This window comes from Amblyraja radiata, chromosome 12 (assembly GCF_010909765.2).
Source record: "Amblyraja radiata isolate CabotCenter1 chromosome 12, sAmbRad1.1.pri, whole genome shotgun sequence".
In the NCBI taxonomy this organism is placed as follows: domain Eukaryota; kingdom Metazoa; phylum Chordata; class Chondrichthyes; order Rajiformes; family Rajidae; genus Amblyraja; species Amblyraja radiata.
In genome coordinates, this window is record NC_045967.1 from 40,929,736 (window position 1) to 40,943,057 (window position 13,322).

The window sequence follows — 13,322 nt, forward strand, 5'->3', positions numbered from 1 at the left end:
AATACAAACAGAAAACACTTAACGGGTCAGACAGCATTTATGGAAAGAGAAGCAAAGCTAACGGTTCAGGTCCCAGGCAGATATACAGCTTTCTAAAGAGACGAAGTGCTGGATAAATTCAGGGGGGTCAGGCAGCATCTCTGGAGATCATGGACCCTTCTTCAGACTGGGTGCAGACCCGGAATGTAATCTGCCCACGTTCTCCAGAGATGCTCAAACCACCTGAATTTATCCATATTTTCAGTTTTTTGTAAAGCAGCAATTTTCAGTCCCTTGTTTCTGCGGCGTTCTGGTGCTCGTTTCCCCTCAGTCTCATCTGTTATTTAGCGACGAATAGCTGCTCGACCCAATCAGAGCGGCGGCTGATGCGCCACTTCCACAGAGCGGGCCAATCAATGTATTAATATTCATTCCATTGATTGTATCCGGTCAAAATAAGGTGTAAAAAAAAGTTGAGGTAACGGAGCACCGATCATCACCGTCGTCAGGTATAAATGACGAGAAGGACATTATTAGAAAATACAACGGGTGGGATTCACAGCCAAGGTAATTATTTTCGTTGCTAATTAGAGGTGAGGCGAATCTGTCGGAGATGCAGCCTTCAACTGTTACGAGTCAAGTGTGGAAATATGTACAATATAGCATCTGGCCTCAAGAAATCCCGCCTTTGTCTCATGTCTCATGTTACGGCCTCTTAAAAGCGCCGGAGCCAGAGGGTGGCGTCGCTGGACAGCAGCTCATGCACCAGCGTTTGTGGGCGCCGGCGACAGAGCTTTCCCTGTAAAGTATTAAACGTGATGGATGGCCTGAGGATTAAATTCTCTATTTATTTATTTATACGACACTGTTTTCAACAGAGCTAGAACACCAAAAAAATCCTGCTCTTCACGAGTTATTAAATGGACAAGTTCGGTATCTGCAATTTTCTTTATTCAATCTGAAAGCATAAACATGCATCCACGTCTTCGGAAATTCCTCTTGATTAAATATTATTAGTTCTGGGGGTTCCAATATAGCTGATGAGACCAATGTTGGATCAGTGTGGGTCCTAAGTTGTTGGAGCAGAATTCGGCCATTCGGCCCATCAAGTCCACTCCCATTCAGTCATGGCTGATCTATCGCACGTGGGCACTTGATGGAGCAGGTATTGTTATAAGTTTATTATTGCCATGTGCACCTAGTGAAAAGCTGTGCGTGATGTCCAGTCAATCATACTATACATGAGTACAATCAAGCCTGTCACAAGTACAACAGGTGGTGTAAGGAGAAAGATAACAGTTTGGAATATAGTGGTACTGCATATAGATTAAAAAATACCAAGTTCAGTTTAGTTTGGTTTATTATGTGCAGTACAGTGACAAGCTTTAGTTGCGTGCTAACCAGTCAGCGGAAAGAAAATACATAATTACAATCGAGTCATTGACAGTGTAAAGGAATAGAGATTTAAAAGTGTGGAGCGATTGTAATATGTGATTGTAGATTTGCTTCAGTGCCATCTTGGAAGCAACCAAAGTCTGTATTGAAATAGGCTGGAACCTATAGGTGTATCTTTTAATACCAGGAAATAAGTTGTTCCTGAATTTGGCAGTACATGCTTTCAAGGTTTTGTATCTTCTGTTCAACAGGAGATGGGTGGGTTGGTTGGGATGAAGTCTGGTCCTTCTGCTGTAATACGATGGGTTCCATGTGCAACAACTCAATGGACAGGAGACTCAATATCATCCCAAATCTTCCTTCAGCATCCAGATTTTAAAATGCCACTTGGCATCTTTCCATTCAGTCACATTGTTGGAACCCCAACATTTTCTTTGCAGATTTGAGTTTCGGGATGTCCTCACGCTTTCTCTAGAATAGGGAGTAATATTGGCTGCCTTTGCTCCTTTAAAGCTGCTAAACATGTTGTATTGCACTCAGTCTCAGATGCACAAACAGTGACATGCGCTTTCCCTCCCTCCCAGAATTCTACTTTAAATCACACTTGATCTCACAAACGATATAGGCTCTAAAAAGCAAACTGCTGGAAGACATCAGCAGCATTGATGAAAAAGATGCCAAAAAAATTAAGATGTGAATGGAGAAACTGGGGGAATACAATATTCTTGCAAGAAGCAGGATGAAAGAAAACAGAAAGTGGAGTTACAGGAGGCTTGCATTGCATTACAGGAGCTTGACTCAGGTTGCGATCATATCTCATGAAATAAATCAAGGAAAGATTATACTGTATTTGTGCATTCGAAGCAATTTCCTCGAGATCGGGCAACTGCATATTAGATCACGGCTTGCTGAACATGTCTGGGTAGGTCACCATGAGCTTCCAATTCCTGTCACTTCAATTCCCCAAGTCTATCATCACAGTGATCTGTCTTCAGCATATTATACTGTTCCAAAGTGAGAACACAGGGCATAAGAAATAGAAAGATTTGGTCAATTGGACCACATGCCTGCATTGCCATTCTGATCTTTTACCTCAGTACCTGTACTAGGTAAAAAGTAGTACTTTTCCTTGCACTATCTCTTGATTCTTTAAATATCTCAATCTATTGATCTCTATCGTAAATACACACAGTGATCGAGTCCTTATTCTTTTCATCCAGAATGACTGATCACTTATTTTCACTTATATGATCACTGGTTGTGGACACCCCAAGCAGAACAAGCAATAACTCTGCATCCACCCTGTCAGCATCGTTGAAAGGAACAGTCTCATCTTCTGACTAAGCAAACCACAGCCTTCCTGGTTCAACACCGAATTCAGCAATTTCTGATAATCACTCTTTCCAGCCTTGTTTCACATGTTTGAATCATCCAGACATTGTTTCGCTCTTCAGCTGGTTTCAGATTTAATTCATCTTTTGTTTAACACTTCACAAGGCACACCTAAAGTTATTTACCATGCTTTCTTGTCCACTTGTGGAAACAAGTAACTGCAGATGCTGGTTTACAAAAAAGGATACAAATGAATGAATGAATAGGTTTATTGGCCAAGTATTCACATACAAGGAATTTGCCTTGGTGCTCCACCCACAAGAGACAACATGGCATACAGTGACAGTTAGCAATGACGCATAAAACATTAAACATTAACAATAAAACATTATTGATTAAACATGTGAATTAAATAAAATATCAGAGCAAAAGGAGGCTACAGATTTTTGGTTATTGAGTAGAGCTGCAACTCGTGGAGTACTGGAGCAACTCAACAGGTCAGGCAGCATCTCAGGAGATCTCATGGATAGGTGACGTTTTGGGTCAGGATCCTTCTTCAAATTGGATGTTGGAGGGGTGGGTGGAGATAAAAGCTGGGAAGAAGAGAGGCAGGGCAAAGCATGGCAGATGCTAGGTACATATAGGCAGGAGGGGGAGGATGGGGATGATTGATCAAGGTCACCTAATCCTAATTTGGAATATAATGCCATTCCTTCATTGTGACGAGATTAAAATCTTCAAAAAATAAGTCAATTCCAATATTAGATTATCTTCACTACACTGACGACAGAGAATCAAGAAATTTCACTTTCTGGCACAAAAATAAGGATGAGTCATCTATTCTAATCTTACCATCAATGTTCATATCCTGCAAATGATTTAAGAATAGTTTTTCATTTCTGAAGTGTCCACAGTCAGCAGACGTCAGCATTGATCAGAAAGTTAGTTGGACACCCACATCAGTATTGTGGGCACAAAAGCACGTATTCTGTGGCAAATAACTTGCCAACTGATTCGCTGGAAAACCTCTCCATTAAATATCGGATCGAAGTACCATGAAATGCTTTATGCATGCCTGGATGAGTGTGGCTCCAAAAGAAAAGCTTGATAAAATCCAGCACAAAAAAACTCCCACTTGACTGGTATTCCACTGTTCCCAAAGATTACAGGTGATTGGAAGGGTCAAGGAATAGAGCCGTTTAATTGCTTCACAAAGAACTAGCAGTATAATCATGCAAACTAAGATAGATTGGGTAGAAAGTTATGAGGAGAATATAATGGCCCCATAAGATAGGTATATTAGGTGAGTGGGCAAGAAGGTTGTAGATAGAGTGCAATGTGGAAGAATATATAGCTATCAACTTTGTAAGGAGGAATTAGAAAGGAAACTACTATTTCAATGGATTGAGACTACAAAATATTGTGGTCCAAGGAGATTTGAAAAACATGAAAAACAAAGAAATTAACAGAGACATCAAGTACAGGTAGTTAGGAAGATTAATGGAATGTTGGCATTTATTACAAGGAGCATGGAGTACAAAAATATAGTGTTGATACAGCTTTATAAGGCATGGTGTGTATACCCTTACATTACCTTTAATCTCTGTTTTTAAGGAAGGTATTTTCCCTTTGGAGACCCTTATAGATTATTCAATTCAGATAGAGTTGAGGAGGAATTGGCAGAGTCATTGAATAATTAAACAAGGCAATAAAGGAGTATGGGTAGAGAAAAGGAAAGTGGTGTTCAGGTCAAGATTGGATCAACCATCACTTTATTGAACAGTGGAATGGATTCAAGGCACTTGCTTCTGTCAAAGTCAGATAGACTCTGCAACAGATGTAATGATTCCCTCACAGTGGATCAATTGATTGTTTGGAACGGAATCAAATCAAATCAGTAACTATAATAATAATTATAATGATAATGGAGCTGATACCATAGTGTAGGGGAGCAATTTGGATGTCATAGAGTGTGGAAACAGGCCTTTTGGCCCAACTTGCCCACAGCGGCCAACATGTCCCAGCTATCATAGTCCTACTGCCTGCATTTGTCCCATATCCTACTAAACCTGTCCTATCCATGTACATGTCTAACTGTTTCTTGTATTCCTGAATGTTGGGATAGTCCCTGCTTCTTATGGCAGCTTGTTCCATACACCTACCACCCTTTGTGTGAAAATGTTACCCCTCTGATTACTATTACATCTTTTCCCCTTCACCTGAAACCTATGTCCTCTGCCCCTCGATTACCCTACTCTGGGCAAGAGACTATGTGCATCTACATGATCTATTCCTCTCATGATTTTATACACCTCTATCACCCCTCATCCTCCTGCGCTCGAAGGAATAGAGACCCAGCCTACCCAACCTCTCCCTATAGCTCAGACCTTGGAGTCCTGGCAAATTCCTCGTAAATCTTCTCTGTACCCTTGACCACATCTTTCCAAAAGCACGGTGCTCAGAACTGAACACAATACTCTAAATGTGGCCTCACCAATATCTTATATAACTGCAACATGACCTCCCATCTTCTATACTCAATACTATTTTAACCACCCTATCTACCTTCAAAGAACCATGCACCTGCTCTCCTAGATCCTTCTATTCGACAACCCTCCTCAGACCCCTACCATTCACTGTATAGGTCCTGCCCATGTTAGACTTCCCAAAATGCAACACCTCACATATTTCTGTATTCCATTCCATCAACCATTCCTCAGCCCACCTGGCCAACCAATGCAATTTTTCACAACCATCTTCACTATCTGCAATCCACCATTTTTGTATCATCTGTTGCTTCAAAGAGAGAGGATGTTAAGGTCAAATTCAATTAGCCAAGAGGATACTGAATAGGGAGGATACTGAAGCGATGTCTGATCTGTCATTTCCACAGTGACTTCAGTAAGATCCACAAAATCAGAGGTGCAGTAAATCATGCTCAATCCCAATGGATTGCCAAATAGGAAAAAGGTCTCTTCCTTAAGGTTACTTTTGGCAGCAGGCATCCACTCTAAATGTGAACTAGGAAACATGATAATAAAAAAAGGCTGTTTTCCTGTTACATGATATCCTGTTTTTGCTATAAATCTGTGCACCTTTCCAGGCCAATGCATTTCTGAATTAACTTTTTTTCTAATTAAATTTGTCTTTTTTTCTTCTTCTTTATTTATATAGCACATTTTTAGTCAACTTGCATTGACCCCAAAGTGCTTCACATAATTACATCCACACACACAGGCAAAGGTGGGTGAAGTGTCTTGCCCAAGGACACACACAGGCAAAGGTGGGTGAAGTGTCTTGCCCAAGGACACAACGACAGTATGCACTCCAAGCGGGATTCGAACCAGCTACCTTCCGGTTGCCAGCCGAACACTTAGCCCATTGTGCCATCTGTCGTCATGTCAAATTTCATGATTTTTATATGAGCCCAGCTGCATACAATTTAATTACAAGAATTTATATAGTAAGATACCCGGTACTGATTAATGTGATCGAATGGGAGATGTCAACAAATGTACCATTATAATATTTTTTTTCCTTTTCATGAATACAGCATGGGTTAAGTAGATCTGATATGTTGTGAAGATTTGTGCAATCAATTTATTTTTAATTTGTTACAGAAGCAAAAATGCAGCAGAACACTGAAGACTTAGCCATCACAGCAGTGGTAACCTCACTGAAGAACTGTGGAATTGGAGCTACATCCAGTTGTCTTGCTACAGTTCTGACATTCCCAATCCACAAAACAATCTTTCGACAGCAAATCCATGGCATCATTGTCCGGAAAGCATTTGCTCAGCTGCGTCAGGAAGGCCTCCGCAGGTTTTACAGGGGACTTCTCCCTCCACTCCTGGCTAAAACAATCCAAGGCACATTGTTGTTTGGCACCTACGATAGCATCATTGGAAGCCTGATGTCTGAGAATACAAATGTGTATCGTCGTTGCATTGCAGGATCATTATCTGGAGCTGTGGAAGCCTTGGTGCTGACCCCATTTGAACGTGTCCAAAATATCCTCCAAGACCACAGGAAAGAAGCAAAACTTCCCACTATCCAAAGCATTTTTAAGCAGTTCAATTCCTATAGCTTCCAAGATAAGTTGCAACTTGGGTATTACAGAGGCTTCCTCCCTGTTCTGTTGAGGAATGGAATAGGCAGTGCACTTTATTTCTCATTGAAGGACCCAATTAAGAACGTACTCATGAAAAATGATATTCCCAGTGGGGTTTCTGCATTTATCTCTGGGAGTTTCAATGGCATGGTGGTGTGTTTCATTTTATACCCGCTCAGTGCGGTGATTGCAAATATGCAGTCTCAGATTGGCAAGGAGAAAATTAACCTTAGGAATTTTGTTAAAAATTTCTGGGCATCTCGTGCCAAAAGTTTCTTGTATGTTTACAGGGGTGGATCCCTGATTATGCTGAGGTCCTGCATAACATGGGGATTAACCACTGTTATTCATGATTTTTTAAAACAATGCAGTCCTAAAATGTAGAGAATGTTATACTCACTTATGCAGATGATACCAAGTTAGGAGGCACCCTGACTAAATTGGAAACAGAAAATTACAATGATGTTCAGAAATATTTCATCCAAAATTTGAATGGGCAAAAACTGATGGCCGATGCATGGATGATTTTAATCAGATATACGAAGACATATGTGGACACAAAATGGTTCTAATTTATATGCAACATAAAATTGTAAAACAAGTTAACATCACCAGAATAACAAATACATTTATATTCTGAGATATCAGAATGATGGACAAAAATTGATGCATCAAGATTTCCTGATGTCCCTTTCTTATTCACCACATACTCTTATAGTGAAATTATCTCCTGCCTGATCACAATGGTGGTGTCTGGCATTACTTTCTCTTATTGCGTAACTGAAGAATTATAATGGACAAACATATGGAATAACCGGAAACGTTCCATTTTCAGAATACGTGTCAAGGATGTTTTGTGGGGGCGGGGTGACTAATTTGGGAACTGCGGACTTATTCACAGGGCAAGTGGGTAGGTAGATTATGGGTTGGCCCTTGCTTCTGCCATTTAGACAGGGCTTTGTGTGCTTCTGTGGCATGGATATGATGTTTCCAATACTGTCTAAAATCCTGGTTCTCTACATGATCTTTGGCAGGAATTTTCAAGTGACAGTGGAAACATTACATTATTTCAGGGCGACGTCCCGTACATTCTCCAACCTTTTTCTTTGTCTGCCTAGTAATCTCTTCGTGTGAGAGCTCAATAGTATTTGAGGAGTGTGCAGTCTGCCATGTGAATTATGTGATGTACCCAATCTTGCTGACCAAATGTAATGAGATCCCTCAATGTTGGGGATGTTGGCTTGAGAGAGAACAAGGATGTTGGATCATTTATCCGTCGAGTTAAGGTGGAGAATTTCGTAGAAGCATCTGTATTTACTGTGGAGAAAGACGGATGCTAGGGAACTGAGGAAGTTAATACTGATATCATGAAGAGGATGTGCTGGAGGTCTTAAAATGCCTAAAGGTCGATTGCCAGGACCTGATCAACTTTATACTAGGACAATGCTGAAGCTAGGGAATAAATTGCAGGGCCACAGGCAGAGATATTTGTATCATTTATAGCGATGAGCGAGGTGCCAGACGACTGGAGGGTAGCTAACAAAAGGTTGATCGTGGATAATAATGTCTTGATCTTCAAACATCCTTTTCCTCAATGGCTGTGTTGACATATTGAAGGTAATGGCGAATTTCATTGCAGATGTTTAACTTTGCAGAGAATTAGCTGTCAGCTTTTTCCAGGGTATGGTTGAGAATTGTTAGCGTGCAATGTTGACCCGTGGAAGCTGATTGCTAGAAGACTAAAGATAGACACAAAAAAGCTGGAGTAACTCAGCAGGACAGGCAGCATCTCTGGGGAGAAGGAATGGGTGATGTTTTGAGTCGAGACCCGAAGACCAAAATATTTACAATGTTTACACCGAATTAAAGCATTACCATCCTTGTCAAGGATGCACTCCAGCTCCCTTGGCATCCAACAATGGACCTTGACTGTTGATCTCTGGAGTGTAAAAGCTGTAGGTTGACTCATTTCCCATTTGATCTGATGATCAGCTCCATGCACGCTTGAGGTTTATTGGAGGCAAGATGCAGTATTGAGATGAGAAAGATCAAAAGGTCCATGCAGTCTTGCAGCTTTGTTGTCTTTACTGATCGCCGGACATTTGGTCGCTCTTCCACTATGTTGGTCATATCTTTACTGAGTTTGGCTCTGTTGTTGACCTGTTCCTTAGGAATACAGGTTGATTTTCCATCACAAAACAAACAGGATGAACTTGAATTTCTGTGGGCAGCCAAGTTTAAGGAGAGTACATCATAGTCAAAGGATTTAGTGAAGTTGGAAGACGATGCACAGTGGTGCGTGCTGCTTCCTGCATTTCTCTTGTTATCTCCCAACAATGTATTCTACCTCGCTTACTCTTCAACTCCCTGTTGATTTCCCTGTCACTCACCTATACTAAGAATAGTTACAGTAGCAAGTGAACCTACCAGCACATCTTTGGGATGTGAGAGGAAGCCAGAGGGAACCCATGTAGTCAGCTGGAGAATTGCAACCTCCATACAGACACCTCCTGAAACTGGGATCGTAACCAGGTCACCAGGGGTGTGCAGAAGCAGTACTAAACGCAGTCGATGAGGCTTCTTTATGTTGAAAGTGCTAATTCCTTAGCTTGAACAGTGTCTTAAAGGCATGTACATCAATTACAGAATCTCCCATCACATAGCACAACATAGTGTAAAATATACAAACAGATTATTCCCATTTTCACCACAGCACAGGCATACTGTATCACTTACTTCTAGAACCATACATCTAATAGCAACTTTTGGCTCCATGCAACCCAATCAGGCTAGAGACTGATCTTCATATAAGCAAGCAAGCTTTTATAAACATTGGCTCCAGCTATTCCTTGCAAGCTTAAATTCCCACATTTACTTTTGATGCAGAGGTCCGCATTTGAAAATGCTTCTGCAAGGCTGCTGCCAGCTTTATACATAACCAGTTATAGCTTAGGGTGTAGTCAACTCTTTCCAATGATTCCTGTGGATCAATATTGCTAGACCTTTGTGAAATCATACAGCTCCTTTGGTTTTACCTTGCAATTGTATGTTGGCAATGCCACAGAGAGCATGACATTAACAATCAGGCCACTGATACCTGAAATGTGTTTAAATACTTCTTCAGCCTAGCACTTTCTTCCTCCAAGTGAAGAATCCCTAAAGCAAATACTTTGGTGCTTATAGCAAGATCAGATATGAATACTAGCAGCAGAAAAGAAGCAGCCCATTCATTTCCTATGCTTCTCTCTATCTGAATATTTATTTCACTCATTCAGATCATATTATTTGCTCTCAAGTACATCATTGACATTATAAATTCAGAGAAACTATGAGATAAACTAAACTAAAAATATCAATAATTTCAAGGAATATGCTTTTAAGTTATATGCTCAAAGGTTATGGGTAGAAGCCAGGAGTATGGGGTTGAAAAGGAAAAATGTGGACATATATACCTAACTGCTCTGTATAGGAAAGAACTGCAGATTCTGGTTTAATTCAAGCTGTGGAATCCCCTACTCAGGGCTATGAGAGACGCCCACTCAGTTGACATTTTTAAACGGCAGCTAAAAACATCTTTTTAATCAAGCTTTTAACTGACTTCCTTTGTCCTTTTACACTCTCAATTTTATATTTTATATTTTTGTATAAATCTGTTTTTTATTAACTGCATATGTTCTTACTGTTTTAAATTGTATTTTTGTTTAAACCTGTGCTTATGAGGAAAGCACCTTAGGTTGCATTCAATTATATGAAAAGTGCTATACAAATAAAGTTATTATTAGACACAAAAGACACAAAATGCTGGAGTAACTTGTTAACATAGTATAATTTACAAGAAAACTTCCACCATCAGGGCAAAACCTGGGGCACCACCATCGGTCATTAATTCATTCGTGCCACTGCCCACTGGTCAGTCTTCTCCAAGATCTGTGCAAGGCATTCATTGATGCTGGAATTCCACTGTGGAAATTTGAAAACGAATCTCTCAGAGGTTTTTTAGAAAAATACACAGAGGAACATATACCAAGCGAGTCATCATTACAAAAAAATTATGTTGACAGCAACTTCAACATTGTTGTGCAGAAAATTAAGAGATGAAGTTGCATGCAACAAAATATAGATCTCAGTAGACGAGGCAACCGATGCTGTGGAGAGATATGTTACCAATGTGGTCATCGGTACACTGGAGGCATGTCAACCATCAAAGGAGTATTTGTTGACATCGGAAGTATTGAAGAAGTCAAACAGCTCAACTATTGCTCAGTTGTTTACATCTTCACTTGCTGTACTTTGGCCAGAAGACATAAAACACGAGAATGTTCTTCTGTTTGTGACTTAAAGTTTTATTCCCCAAAATGTTGCATTTGAAATGCTTAGCTCAAGGACCATAGAATTGCCAGGCACATATGTAGCTTGTTTCCAAATGTCGATCGCCTAGTTCCCAATGTCAAGAAAATCTTCCTCAAAGCACCGTCACATGTACAGTTGTTCAAGGTAATGGCACCAGAGATTCCGCTACCTCCTCAGCCCGTTTTGACTAGGTGGGGTACATTACTCTCTGCTGTACTTTACTATGCTGCAAATTTTGAAAAGATAAAATAAATCGTCAACCGTTTTGAAGAAGAATCTGCTGCAGTCACGATCGTCAGTGAAATCATGCAGAAAAAGTCCCTCCATCACGATCTAGTGTTTATTGCTTCCAATTTTGCAAACTTTCCACAAGCTATCACTTCCCTCGAGAAATGTGGTGAAACATTAGTGAATAACTTGCTGGTTTTCACAAAGTAACTGACGATTTTCTTAAAGTTCCTGGCGATGTAGGTAAAGACATACAAGGAAAATGTGAGAGAGTGATTTTAGCTAACAAAGATCTTGAAGAAATACAAAACATGGTTAAAGTTCTCAAAGGTAGTTGTAATGCACAAGATATCGACATGAATATAGAGTCTGTAGCTTGTTTCGGGTATGCACCAGTGACCTCAGCTGAGGTAGAAAGAACTTTTTCACAACTGAAGCATAATCTGTCTGATAGACGGCATAGTTTAACACCAGATCAATTGAAAAAAATGCTAGTAATTATGTGCAACCAAGCAACTTTGGTCATTTAATATATATTATCATTTTAAACCATATTTTGGTGGTGGAAATAGATGCCTTTTTATGCCTTTTTCTGTTGATGAATGCCTTTTTCGTAATTTTATTATGACATTTTGCCTGCCTATTTCAGTGTTTTTAGTTCCTAAACATCCTGGCTTTAGTTGTGACCCTCATCCACCTCCAGTTGAAATGCATACAGACATGAGCACACTGCCAGCTTGGCTATCGTGGCAGACAACCAAACGGGACAGTCAATAAAAAAACAGGCTCTTTTTATCTACAGATATCCAGGTTGCAAATATTCTGTAATTCTAGGCAGCTAGCTATGTCCTGAACGATCTGGCCCAATAAAGCAGAGGTTGCTTACTAGTGAGTGAAAGGATAGAGTAAAGGATGGTACAGGCTACCACTGAAGGTAAGCATGCACGTACAGCAGGCAGCAAAGAAAGCAAATGGCATGTTTTTAGCAAGAGGATTTGAGTATAGGATCAGGGAGGTCCTACAGTGCTCTCCATAATGTTTTGGACAAAGACCCATCATTTATTTATTTGCCTCTGTACTCCACAATTTGAGATATATAATAGAACAAAAAATCACACGTGGTTAAAGTGCACATTGTCAGATTTTAATAAAGGCCATTTTTATACATTTTGGTTTCACTATGTAGAAATTACAGCTGTGTTTATACATAGTCCCCCCATTTCAGGGCACCATAATCTTTGGGACACATGGCTTCACAGGTGTTTGTAATTGCTCAGGTGTGTTTAATTGCCTCCTTCATGCAGGTATAAGAGAGCTCTCAGCAGCTAATCTTTTTTCCAGTCTTTCCATCACATTTTATTGCTGTTTATCAACATGAGGACCAAAGTTGTGCCAATGAAAGTCAAGGAAGCCATTATGAGACTGAGAAACAAGAATAAAACTGTTAGAGACATCAGTCAAACCTTAGGCTTACCAAGATCAACTGTTTGGAACATCATTAAGAAGAAAGAGCACTGGTGAGCTTACTAAAGAAAAATCCCCAAACACCTGACCAACAGATCAGAAACACTCTTCAGTAGTCGGGTGTGGATTTGTCAATGACCACTGTCTGCAGAAGACTTCATGAACAGAATTAGAGAGGCTACACTGCAAGACACAAACCACTGGTTAGCCACAAAAATAGGATGGCCAGTTTGCCAAGAAGTACTTAAAAGGGCATCCACAGTTAGACAATATGTGCAGGAGTAGGCCTCGTGGACAGATGAGATGAGGATTAGAGTGACGGCAGAGCAAAGAATGGAGGGGAGAAGGAACTGCCCAAGATCCAAAGCATACCACATCATCTGCGAAACACGGTGGAGGGGGTGTTACAGCCTGGGCATGTACGACTGCTGAAGGTACTGGCTCACTTATCTTCATTGACGAT

General features: G+C 40.3%; 1 protein-coding gene across 1 annotated transcript; it reads left to right on the plus strand.

The window, feature by feature from the left end:
* Positions 1-400: 400 nt before the first annotated feature.
* On the plus strand, positions 401-8,605 carry slc25a53 (solute carrier family 25 member 53). Its single transcript, XM_033030606.1, has 2 exons — positions 401-546; positions 6,327-8,605. Exons 1-2 carry the CDS (start codon positions 495-497, stop codon positions 7,199-7,201), a joined length of 927 nt encoding a protein of 308 aa, XP_032886497.1. The 5' UTR covers positions 401-494; the 3' UTR covers positions 7,202-8,605.
* The last annotated feature ends 4,717 nt before the right edge of the window (positions 8,606-13,322 follow it).